The 12521-nt window shown below is 37.9% G+C and overlaps 1 protein-coding gene across 2 annotated transcripts; it reads right to left on the minus strand.

Moving 5' to 3' along the window:
* Nucleotides 1-21: 21 nt before the first annotated feature.
* kcnj16 (potassium inwardly rectifying channel subfamily J member 16) lies at nucleotides 22-8689 on the minus strand. Of its 2 annotated transcripts, none has more exons than XM_043254100.1 (2): nucleotides 8551-8689; nucleotides 22-1831 (listed from the first exon to the last, which is right to left on the minus strand). In XM_043254100.1, exon 2 carries the CDS (start codon nucleotides 1818-1820, stop codon nucleotides 666-668), a length of 1155 nt encoding a protein of 384 aa, XP_043110035.1. In that variant the 5' UTR covers nucleotides 1821-1831; nucleotides 8551-8689; the 3' UTR covers nucleotides 22-665. The 2 variants fall into 2 exon arrangements, with proteins under 2 accessions (XP_043110035.1, XP_043110036.1); XM_043254101.1 differs by lacking the exon at nucleotides 8551-8689 and adding an exon at nucleotides 7194-7425.
* Nucleotides 8690-12521: the final 3832 nt, after the last annotated feature.

Here is a 12521-nt window from a genome sequence, read left to right on the forward strand (position 1 = left end):
ATTGAAAATTGCCACTGGGGCTCTTGTTTCCAAAAGATTTTATTAGTTGTTTGGACGGAAAGGTTAACCACTCTGCAAAATAAGGTAGAACAGTGTTCTGCACTTACTCAGCTCATGCCAAAGAGACACACTGACTGACCACAGTTTGGTCCGGTTAACGTCACTGTCATTATAATTGATCCATTGCCTCTTATGTAGGTTGAAGGTTTGGGTTCATAATTTAATCAAGGAGGTCCTTTTATGCATCTTGGGATATCAAAGAACCTTCAAGGTCATAGAAGTAGTCTGTAATGTCCATCAAAGCTGTGACATCAGTGGTAAAGTGGTATAAAGTGATACTGAGTTTGTGCAAGGCTGCCTTATGCCACATAGATATACACAAATAAATAAAATACTAACTGAAGAAAGCTTTTTGAATTTGGTGCTCTAACTGGATTTTCATTAAAGCCAAAGTGCTTACAGTGCTTTAATGTGATATTCCAGCACTAGTCCAGTATGCTGTCTGTGTTAGAAGGGCTATTTAAGATTTTCCTGCTAACTGACAGCACACCTTATGTTTAAATCTAACTATAAGTGCGCTAGGCTATTTCTTACAATAGTGATGCCCTTTGAGGAAGCCTGATTTCAAAGTGCTACAGAAGAGTCAGGATGTATCAAGTCTACTGTTATAACTTTTGTTCTTGGACAGCACTGCTGGTGGATGCCTTTTCTGCCTCAAGACTTTTCCCATTAACCAATTCCACAGCTGCCGTTGGAGAACTTATGTGGAGTGGTTTGTGTTTTGGCTGTTGAGAGCACTTCTTTAGGTCATACTCCTCTGCGCTTAATTCTGGGACCAGGACTTTAACTGTGTGGTTGAACAGGGCGTAGTCCACTCTGTAGTTCCTGCGGGTGACCCTGATCATCTCCTGAAAGTGCTGTCCCCACAGAATCTCACTTGGAGTGTAGGATGTGCGTGTCTGGTGAAGGATGCCCGTGCAGTCGTCCATATAGGTGAAAGAGACCACCAGTTCAAAGTTCTCCTTTCTCAGGTCCTTCAAGCTCACCTTGTATAGAGGACTGCCAGGGCTGATTTTATGAACTATGGTTGTTGGGGTGGCCAGGATGATGTTGTTCTCTTCAATGCTGAGGTCTTTGTATATAACATTAACTTTACCTGTACTGTGTGCCAGCTGCCGTACCAGCTGTGCATGAGCTGTACCTTCTACCATGTGGTTCCTTCGGAAGTCCCCAACCCGCCACGACAGGCATAGGTGACCGTCACGAAAGCTGATCAGTGCACAGTTGCTGAATCCTACCGTTTGGGCTCTCTTACGGGCAGATGCCATCTTAGCGACTGCAATGCCGATGACAAAAGTATCAATGAAGACACTGATGACATCTTGGATGGTAACTACGATGATGGCAATCATGCAGCTCTCAGACATCCCCCGAAAGCCATAACCAATGGTGGTCTGGGTCTCTAATGAGAACAGAAATGCAGCTGTAAAACTTCGAACCTCATAAACACATGGCTCATTGTTAGGGTCTTTCATATCGCCGTGGGTCAGTGCAATTATCCAGAACAAAATTCCAAAAAACAGCCATGATAGAATGTAGGAGAGGGCAAATGTCAAGAACATGACTCTCCAGCGGATCTCCACCAGGGTGGTGAAGATGTCAGTGATCCAGAGAAGCCACTTTTCTGGAACGTGCCGCACAACCATGTTACAGCTCCCATCTTTTTTCACGTATCTTTTCTTTTTGTCATCGTCTGTATAAACACTAGGAATTTCGCCACTGTACTTCACTCCGGAATACTGTACCGTGCCAGAGTTCATGCTTCCTCAGTCTAGAGAAGAGAGAAATGCAGAGTCAGATTCAATGGTTATTTTATGCAAGCATGCACTGCTGCATTTTCAATAGACAGATTTTTACATCCATGCAAATAAAGAAAAAAAGATGCAAAAATCTACACAGTTATAGAACAGGTTTGACAGACGTCAGTTAAATTCTTTTTTTTGGCTGAGCAGAGAAATGGGAAGCAACAAACACTTTTTTGGGGTCATTTTTTATGCTTTGAAAATAAGACCCTCAGGGTGTCAATAAATCTTATCACAAACGTTAAATCAATTTACAAAGACACAGAGGATATTGACTGAAATTTTAATGATGCCTTTGGAGGATTTGCCAGTACTGTAGATATATGATAAGTCTTACAGTGCTTACACAAAACACAGTTGCAAAAACACGTGGTTTTGTGGTTGCTGGGTGCACTTGGTGAACTATTTCTTTGCAGAGTTTTATTTACGCTAAATACATCCTTGTTTGTGACAGTAACTGTTATGGTGGCATTTGTATTGTAATGTTTTATTCCATGCATGTTTAGGGAAATCCGAGAACTGACAGTTCAAAGTATTTTGGTTAAAATATATCTATCAGACGTCATTTCATATGTAGGTATTTAGATAAATATTTTGTGAAACAGCTTAATTTTCAAGTGGCTTAATAAGAAAGGAAGGTTGGCTTTTTTGTTTGCTTTGGTTTACAGTATCAGTAAACACTGCATCGTATTATCTTGTAACGTGTCGCTTGAATCGGTTGTTTTTGTTGATATAAGAAGTAAAACGTCTTACCCGCAGTGTGGTATTGTTTTTTAGTACATTGCTGCTAAATGTAGTATTTGCAAACCTTTACGAGAACATATTTTGTAAACACTACCATACTTTTTCTCTTGGTCACAAGCACCACGGGTTGTGTTAAGGCAGTTTTAGTCTGGGTGGTGATGTGTGGAACAAAAAAAAAAAAAGGGGTTGCGGTCAGTGGCTTGGCCATTTTATGGCGATGACTTAACACAAGCTTTTCTTTTGGGGACACCATATGGAATGCTGGACAAGAACAGAGACCGGATCTTTTGACATAATCCACATTGTGCCCTGCTTAGGAGTCTAAAGTCTGGGTGTCAGTAAGAGAAGGGAAAGGAAGAATCTCACTGAGAGATAAAATCTGGCTTCACAGCTTAGGCCCAATGTTAAATACATAGGCCTATGCATGTAGTTCTATAGGACGGCAGCTGACAACTTCCCCTCTCGTCTCAAGTCAAGACATGTCGCCTCTATATTTTCTCTGTAATAAAATACTCAGTATAACTTATTAAAATGCTTGCACAGAATTTAGTTATGCAAATGTTCTGGAACAGGTCTAGACACTTCATGGCCCGCGTATACCAGTAGACTGTTCTATCTGTTTTTGAACATCATTTGTGTCAACTCTGTCAACAGAAACACCCCATTGTGGACTTTCCCCTCTTGATGAGAATGATGTACAGGCTTTTGTTTGCAGTTTAACGCACGAGCGCAAACACAAGCACCCATGCAGATAAAACGCACACATTACATTTGTGTTTGAGAGGCAGCGTTAATACATATTTGCAAGTAATGATGACCAAACTTTGCCCATGGTAGAAAAAACCCCCAAAAAACACACAACCACATGCTTTTTCACTCTCTTTCTTACAAACACTCTTGCATGCTTAACCACACAGACGCACATAAAATTATGAAATTTTCCACACCACCATAATAGGAACGTCTGTGTTTAACATGGAATGGATTGTGAACGTATAATTACTCCTCACGCACTTCATGTTCCCTGTCTTAGCATGAATTCCTGGCATCTTTAATTTAAATTTGTCCCTGTCCTTTATCAAATGACTTACTTTCAGCTGGAAACATATCCTCCATTCAGAGAAATACCGTCTAAATGGAGTGTTTTTCAGTGTTAAGGGAACACACTATTTTAAGAATTCCGTTTCCATTGTCACTTTTGTGTGGTGTGTACATTTACAAATATAAAATAAATTAATTAAATGCTGGCGTGAAAGTATTATTGTCTGGGGGCCATGTGATCTTCAACTCAACTGTTATTGGTTTTTGCATTTTCTTGCTGCTTTTTAATTTTCATTTACCGTCAGTGAAAACAATCTTGCAGATGAATGGAATTATCGTGCTTGTGTTTGTCTCCGTTACTTGTCTATGGACACGAGCCAACAACTAGTCTATACTATGGGAATAATAGAAAATAACAGAGAGAAGAAGATCGAGATTGTTCTATATTGTTTCCAGTGGTTTACTTTTTTGTCCAAACTTTGTTCATGTGTTTCATCAGAATTTTTGTCGGATGTTGGTTTGACTAGTACGTTTTGGCTTCCCAGATCTTTTTTAAGATGGCAATCTGGGAATGTTTATCATTGGTAATTTTTTTTTTTCGTAGTTCCCTTTGCCCAGTGTCAATACAGTTTATCATAATAGATTGGTTGCCTGGAGATGCAAACCTCATTGCAACAAACCATTGTAATCTTTCCAGTTTGTGGGATGCTTAGAAACGTAACCGCATTGTATAGCAGAAGTGCATAGAGAAATCTAATATCTTCAATTCTGTTGCCTTTTTTAGTTTCTTTCTTTTGATAAGTTTGGATTTGGTTGCTGAGTAATTCTTACATGTGTTTATACAAAATTTACTGTAAGTTCTGGATAAAATTTAAATCTCGTGCTGTTCATTCATCATTAAATGTGTTGTCTCACCTCCACTATTTTCTATTGTGAATCTTTTAAAAAATACTCTTTTACAGAGGTGTAGAAAATTACAATTAATTTACATTCATTTACATGTTATTCACAACAATGATCTTTGTGTAATAATATCAAAATTTAATAATCTTCTTTTTCTACAACCTTCTTTTTCAACTGATGTCACCAGTACCTCTTATTTCAATACTTAACCTCCAACCACCTCCGTTCTGGTATGCACTGTAACACCCACTTTTCATGATATAATCAGTTCCTGAAGGATAACATAAAGTCTTGCCCTACAACTTTTTTCATGCTGAATATCCACTTTCACTCACAAATACTTCAGATTACGGAAGTACAAGGTTTTGTCTGGCCCTTCACATTGCCAACGTTTCCATGGTATTACTGCATCCTTTTTAAGTTTTAAAGCTTGAGACCAATTTCATTGTATTTAAATCAGTGAATAGAATATTATTAAGAATTTGGCAAAAGTCATATGGGTTCTGATAAGTAAATGACCACAGAATGTTCATTTTTGGTAAAGTATTCCTTAAATGATCTTTGTTCTTTAGAAAACATTTGCTGATTCCCGCACTGATAAAGAGCTCTGTGTTTTCTTACTGCAGGGTGAGTGGGCTCAGCCAGGATAGCAAGAAGCTGTTATCTGGGTGGAGTCCTGTGCTTTCTCCATTAACCATTAAAGGAAGCATCTCTGAACTGCAACGCCCTGAGAAGGTAAATGAAAAGGGAATGGAAGATTCCCATTGGGAGAACCTTTGGCGGTAGACTAATCTTTTGCGGCCAAACCACTGTAAGCATCTTCTCCACTTATTGCTATCCCCACCCAGCCATACTGGGCTGCAGGTTCCACCAAGCAAACTGGCTGAACTGGTGTCTATTTCCTCTGGACACAGACACTTGCATGTTTTTGCCAGATTATGGATTGATATTTCTGTAATCGTGTGAAATCAGAGTATCATCCAATTATCTTCTCTCGTGAACTGTTGGATACAAACAGAAGAGGCCCTGTGGTTTTGTCTCCGATATTTGTGTGAAAAAACCTTAAGCCTTATGTTAATGCAATTGCAACTATGCAACCTCAATTTCCACTGTTTATTTGCTATTATATAGCTATTGCTTGCTGTCATTATATGTGAAACATGTAATTTCTGTGCATCATACTACCAAAGGATACTTATTGTTTTCCCCTCATATTTAACTAATAAAAAATACCTACATATTTCACATTGTAATTTTGCACTCTTGGCCATTGTGCACGTTTGACCACCAAAAGGTTCAAATTTATGATTTAGATTTTTCAGTGTACATTTGCCCAAACTGCTAACCATAAAGAATTGATTGTGTTGAGCCTTGGGTTTATTTGATAGTAAACTTGAAAGCCTGACTACTGACCTGTGAGTTTTACTGCCTGTTTTTAGCCCATGTTGTGATGTTTAGAGCATTAAATTGGCTCACAAAGCAGTCTCTGTATTATGAACATTCCAAATTACACATAATATCAATTCCCGTCATGCCCAATATTTCTTAATGACAATCGTCATGCATAAACCCTGTATTGTGTCCCACAAAGAATGTTTGTGAAGACATTTACAATGGCCTCTTTAGATAATTCCAGGGTGATTCTTGACAGTTTAAAGCCCACCCTCACATTCTTTTTTTTTTAACCTGCATGACTTTCTTTCTTCTGCAGAATATAAAAGGAAAAATTCAGAAGAACGGCCTGGTTAATTTTCTAATTATCTGTTCTCATTTTGCATCCTTTTTTTAAACTGGAAAACGTAGGTCCCTCTTCAGTGTAATTGCATTCAAATGGTCATGCCATGACATGAGCGTGAGCAAATGATGGCAGTGCTTTTCAGTTTTGGGTGAATGACTATCCTTTTAATGCACAGTCACAATTTCATATGATGAATCGGTTTGTGGTCAAGTTCTTAAGGAAACAGAAACAGCTTCTCAAAAACGGGATGTTTCACATGCATAAACATTTTCTCAATTTACTGTATGGGCCACTTCTTGTGTCAAACACTGTGAATAGAAAGTCACAATGTATACTAATATGGTGTAATTTTGCCCTGTCCTTTAGATGACCATCTCTCAAGACAAACACTGGTACCACATCATGTGGTCAAGTAAAGGATGCCAATCTTTTATCAAATCATGGTGGCACAAGTAAGTGTCTTTGAAAGCTAAACATGCCCCTTCTTTGCTTAGTTTTTTTGTTTTGACCTGACCGACACAGAAACCCAGAGATAAACTTCTTTGTGTACCAAATAGTGAAATGCTGCCTGCATAAATGATAGTGTCTCTGGTCTGTGAACTATTTTTGCCTGTTAGGGAGCATGTTGCTTTAGCACATTGGTATAGGCAGATCATTAGAAACTTACCCTCAATATCATAGCTGAAGGATACTAGTCTAAAGAATTTGGAAATGCAGTTTCTTCAGAAGTGCGACAGGACGTCTTCACACTGCATTGTCTTCTAAACAGACGCTTGAGTTTTTTTTTACTCTTTTCAGATTGATTTCTTCCCTCACTATCTGCTTAAGGGGAAGGTGGTATGCATAAACTGCTCATGTGGGACATATGGCAGTGTTCTAAATGTCAAAGTCCCAGTACAACTTACCTCTGCTATGTTTCCTGCACCGCTCTAGGGCTTTGCAAGACCATTACATGCCCACTTAAAGCAAATAACGTCCATGCAGATACACAGTGTTCAGTCGCACGAAACCACCCAGTATTTGGGGAGCAGAACTTCTTTGCCCTAGGCCCTGTCTCACCCATAATGACCTTCAATTTCTTGGTTCCCAGGAAGTTAGAGGTACTTTGTTTGGCTAATGTTTTACCCGTTCCATCACAAGCTCCTGTGGATCAGATCACCAGACTGTGTTGAGCAAAGTTTAATGTTACATAAAGCTTTTAATCTGTGCAAAGATCTTGGAAGATGGCACATGCGCTTTACAGGTGTGGTACACTCTGATTTATTGTATTTTTTTTACAGTCATGTTAGTTAAATCGCAGAGACTAAAGAGGAATTGAGTTGAGGACTAAGCTGTCACCTTGTAAGGACTTCTCCACATTACAGTACACTTTTAAAGTGCTACTTTATTACTAACATAAGTACTTTGTTAGCCAAGCTCCGTTAATCTTTGCCCAAAAGCACACATGAAAAGCAGAGATGTTAACATTTTTAATGTCCCTGGAATATGTGACAACAGCACTTTGTAAGTTTAAGATTAATAGAAACATATTAGCATGGAATATTCATGCAACATTAAGTTTAGTGCTGTGTCAGCTGTTCAGATATTCCAAGAAAATTCCATAATACAGTATATACAAGTTGAGCCGCATGCATTATCGCTTGTAACGTATTCTTAATGGCTCAATTCATACATCACTAATTGTGTTCGACAAATAATATTTGTGGTTAATTTATAACATGTAAATCTGTCTTTAAGTATCAAACAGAGTAGATGGAAAAAATGGTTTTATCGGGTTTTGTGGGTCAAGTCTATTGTTTTCTCAGATTACAGCATGTTCTCTCAGACACCTTTTGCGCTCCCATTTAAAGCTTGAGACTTGTCCTCCCTAAAGCGGCTCGAGTGTCACCCATATCCTGACTGAGCCCTTCCTCTAACGCCTTAAAACGTAGCAGAATAGGTTTATCGCTTTTCGCATGCCTCTTTTCTGATCTCTGTCTGACAGCAACAGGAAACAAGGAATAGCATTAATTTTGGGGGGGAGTACTTGGGAGGCAGATGACTGATCTTTAGGACTAGACTCAAATTGTTTTCCGCCCCATGTACTTTAGAAAAACACCCATACAAACTTTACACTTAAGACTTTGGATCTGCTTGATTTAGGCTTGCAATAATTTTAATAAAGTAATTTGTCATGATCTACAAGCATATTTCTTCTCACAGGACAGCTGTGATTTACCATTTCTGGTAATTAAACAGACTGAGAATATGGATGGTGCCTACCTGCTCTGTGTCTGTTGCTGTTGCTGTGAGAGTGTAGCGTGCTTTGAAGTTTCCACCTGAGTGCAGGACTGCGCACAATCTACACTGGCTGTAGAGGCTGGATTGGGTAAGTGTGTGTGATAGAGAACCAGCCCACCTGTACCTATGCAGGAGAAAATTCCCATGCACTCTTTGTGTGTGTTACAAGCTTAAAGCCGTAGCGACACTGTCTGTCAGAAGGTTTCTTTGAGTGCTTAAGACATTTTAGTCTAAATAATGATTGCATGTTTATCACGTTACCATTCTCTATAGATCGATTTCTTTAGTTCTAAACAAATTTTATTATATATGCTTTATCAAAAATATGCACACATTGTACCGTCTTTTAAGCAAAAATTCTAAAGGACCACTCACAGCAAGGATGATAACTGTACCTATAATTGTAAAGTTTTAATAAACTATAACTATAACAATGTCACAAAGGAACAATAACATTGAAAACGCATTCAGAATTTTTTAGCAATAAAAACACTGACTGCCAATCAGAATCCATCCAGCTTCAGAGAGCTTAAAATAATTGCAGCTTTTGCTTATAATAAACAAAATGTCATTGTCTATTGGTGCTAATATAGTTATTATAATTATTATTCTTTGTGTAAATGGCAATTTTTTTTGCGATTTTCAGCAAATGGATTGCTTAAATGTTCATCTGCTCCTCACATACCTCTGTCATATTGCTTGAGTGGATTTGGAATATATCAAATGACTTGTGCAAACTAATTTTATGATGAGGGTGAGTAACTTCTGACAATTTCTTGAGTGAACTGTTCAGTGTAAAAGTCCAATGCAAACATACATATCAGTACAAACAAGCAACTTATATTTGATTTTGGTACGCAAAAATACAAGTAACAAAAATGGCCTAAAGTCAAATAAAACCTGTAATGTACTGCCTGGAGTGAGGACATGTTGTCACAGTAAACACAGACAGCATACACCTAAACAGCTTTGTAGTCTTGAGTTACAGCTAATTCATTACAATGACTTGTGTGAATGAGACATTCTAAACCCAGCTTTTAAAACTGCTTCACTCAAAAACTGCAAGTAACTCAGGAAGAGAAAGTATGAAAATCCATGACTTGCAGGAATCGTGTTCTTCTGTCAAGTGCTCTGATAAAGTGAGTATACCTATACAAAGGATAGTAAACTTAGTCTCTCCTGTTCTCTCAAAAGCATCTCAAAATGAGACTTAAGTGTCTATCTAGGCCATATCACTTGGTTCTGTTCATTTTCACATATGCAGGATCATTATATATCTTTCTTGCTTGAGCTTGAGAAAGAAATAGGTTAGCTTGACATAAACAGTTTGGACAGGTTGCTGTCTACAGGCACACTTAATGAAATGGAAACAGGAGATTACTGTTCAGCCACCGTAACCTTTCTATGCTGACACAAATAAAAACATCTATTATTTATCAGTGGTCTAATTAGAAACGTACATGTACTGTAGATGTGTTAATTCACAATAAGGTGTTTTCTTAAAAATGCATCTCTTGCATTCTGTTATTAAAGTTGTTTTTAGAGTAGGCAGTATATAGGACAGATGACTGAAAGTGATAATTCACCTAAGAGTGAAAATGTACCATCTCCTCAGTTCTCAGCACTTGATTTTCTTTCTTCAACAGAATACAAAAGAAATGGTATTATTTGGTCTGAAATGGTTACCAATGGCTGTAAAGTTTCAGAAATTACTAAAAGTGGCAATATAACTATGCACTATATTCCATATCTTCTAAAACCATACAGTAGATTTATGTAAGAAATAAATGATGAATAGCATTTGATTACAATATTTTTTAACCACTTATCTTAAAGTTGAGTCATTCAGTAGTTCAATAGCGTGATAGGGCTATTTTGCAAATTAATTTATTTTAATGTTGTCTCTTAGTGTTACAATTCATCCTGTAATGACTTCAGTATGTGTAATATTTATCCAAACCATACATCAGAGACTCTCAAAGTCAGCTTATATGTCAATTTGTTTCCTTTTTAGGATGACGCTCTCCAAGACCGAATTTACATAATCAAAAATACAGTAAAACAGTGTTATTGTGAAATATTATTACAACGTAACAGCTTTCTAATGCATTATATTTTATATTTCTGTGGGCTTTTCTATACCAAACCTTAACATTGTCTATGCTAGTATATTTAAACAATTTAATGCATCCTAGCTGAACAGTGACCATAGCTGACCTCAAACTTTAACTGCATTTTACAGTGGACATAAAAGGACAGCCGCAAGCCATTTTGCTTCTTTAATCTGAGGTGCAACATTCAGTAAGGAAAAACTAAATTAAGAACTTAGACTCTTAAACGATGTCTTTCTCCGACAAACTATTCGCCATTTCTATTTTAACTCCAGATCTTTTCTATTTTACACAGTAGGCTGAACTGTGAAGGTCCTGGATGTGCACATGCTTTCAATGAAACAAAATTGAATTAGCCCAAATAATTTGTGAGTTTCCCTGACTTTACGTTTCCCCTTCTGACCCGAATACAAAGCAGCCACTGTTGGTGTTAATCAAGGTTTTTAACTTCACTTAATCAGCTAACATGTTGCTAACCTTAAAGCTTGATACCCTAATAAGCATAAAAATGCATGAACTACTGTTCAAAAGTTTGGGATCGATAAGATTGTGTGCTTAGTACGTGTTATGGTTAGTTAATATGAACCTGACACTGTAGTTTTGTGTGATGTTTGCTCTGTGACCATGGTACTCGGTAATGATATGTTGCTTGTCTCATTCTCTTAAGGTCTTTAAATGCCTGTGCGTGCGTATGAGTAAATGTGTGCATGTCTTTCGATCTATTCAAGGTATTTGGTGTCCAATGGTTCAGAAAGCATCCCCCTTTTAAATGTCCTCCTTCAAGCAAAGCAGCAAACAAACAAACAAACGATTGTACCACTGCAGGGACCCTGTGGGCCACCCTGAACAGAACACTGTGGTGGTGTGAGTCCTGGTTCACTGTGGGTTATTAGTTTGTCTCACATGTGAACTATTAAGAGAAACACAGATGACCTGAAACAGACTTATTTATGCCTGCGCTACTAGAGAAGGACCTTACATAATTCCTAGTGCAGCAGTCCAAGTAGGCTAATGTTTTCATTCAGAATTCAAATGAAATTGTTCAAATAAGTTGTAAATGGCTGTAAATGTTCTGTGCAAATAAACCCAAAGGCGTTTTTTTGTCTTTATCGGCTCAGTGACTTGTTCCTATACCCCTGGTTTGTAATTAACAAAGATTTCCAAGCTTCAAAAAGGAAACAAAAGCACCAAAATTGGTTCATTCAGGTACATCCAACTAAATTCCAGGTTTTCTGAAATCATAAGAAAACTGAATCAGCGATTGAATCATTCTAGCTGGTTTGGTGAGCTAGATTCACAGATTCATTGATAAGATCTAATAAGAATTAGTTCCTTGTTTGTTTGAGTGTGGTGTTGTTTTTAAAATATATATGTCCCTGAAAATCAATTCCAGTCTACAAATATCACTTATAATGAAGTTCTTACACTGGTATATGCTGTCTGTGTATCTGGATTTGTCTAGGCCCGTCTGTTCCATTCGGAGTCTCACATTTGCATCTCAGTTTCATAAGCTTTCTCATGTCAGTGGCGATGAGGCTGTATATTGATGCTAATCTGATAGAGCACAGAGAAGGGAAATAGCCACTTTTCTCTGGCCTTTTTTCACCCAACCTCAGCCCCAACCGCTTGGCTCCACACGCATGTTTCCATCTCAGACCTGCTTTTTCCATGTTATATTTCAGATTTAGCCCTTTCACTTTTGTGTTCTATCTTTCCTTCTGTCTTTTATTCTCTTATTGCTCTGCCGAAATGCACATGATTTTGTTTCCTGGTGACTGAATTAAATGGCTCTGGGACAACAGAGAGAATGAAAGGTCTTCATAAAGATGTCATTAGCCTGTC

The sequence above is a fragment of the Puntigrus tetrazona genome, chromosome 12, assembly GCF_018831695.1.
Source record: "Puntigrus tetrazona isolate hp1 chromosome 12, ASM1883169v1, whole genome shotgun sequence".
NCBI lineage: Eukaryota > Metazoa > Chordata > Actinopteri > Cypriniformes > Cyprinidae > Puntigrus > Puntigrus tetrazona.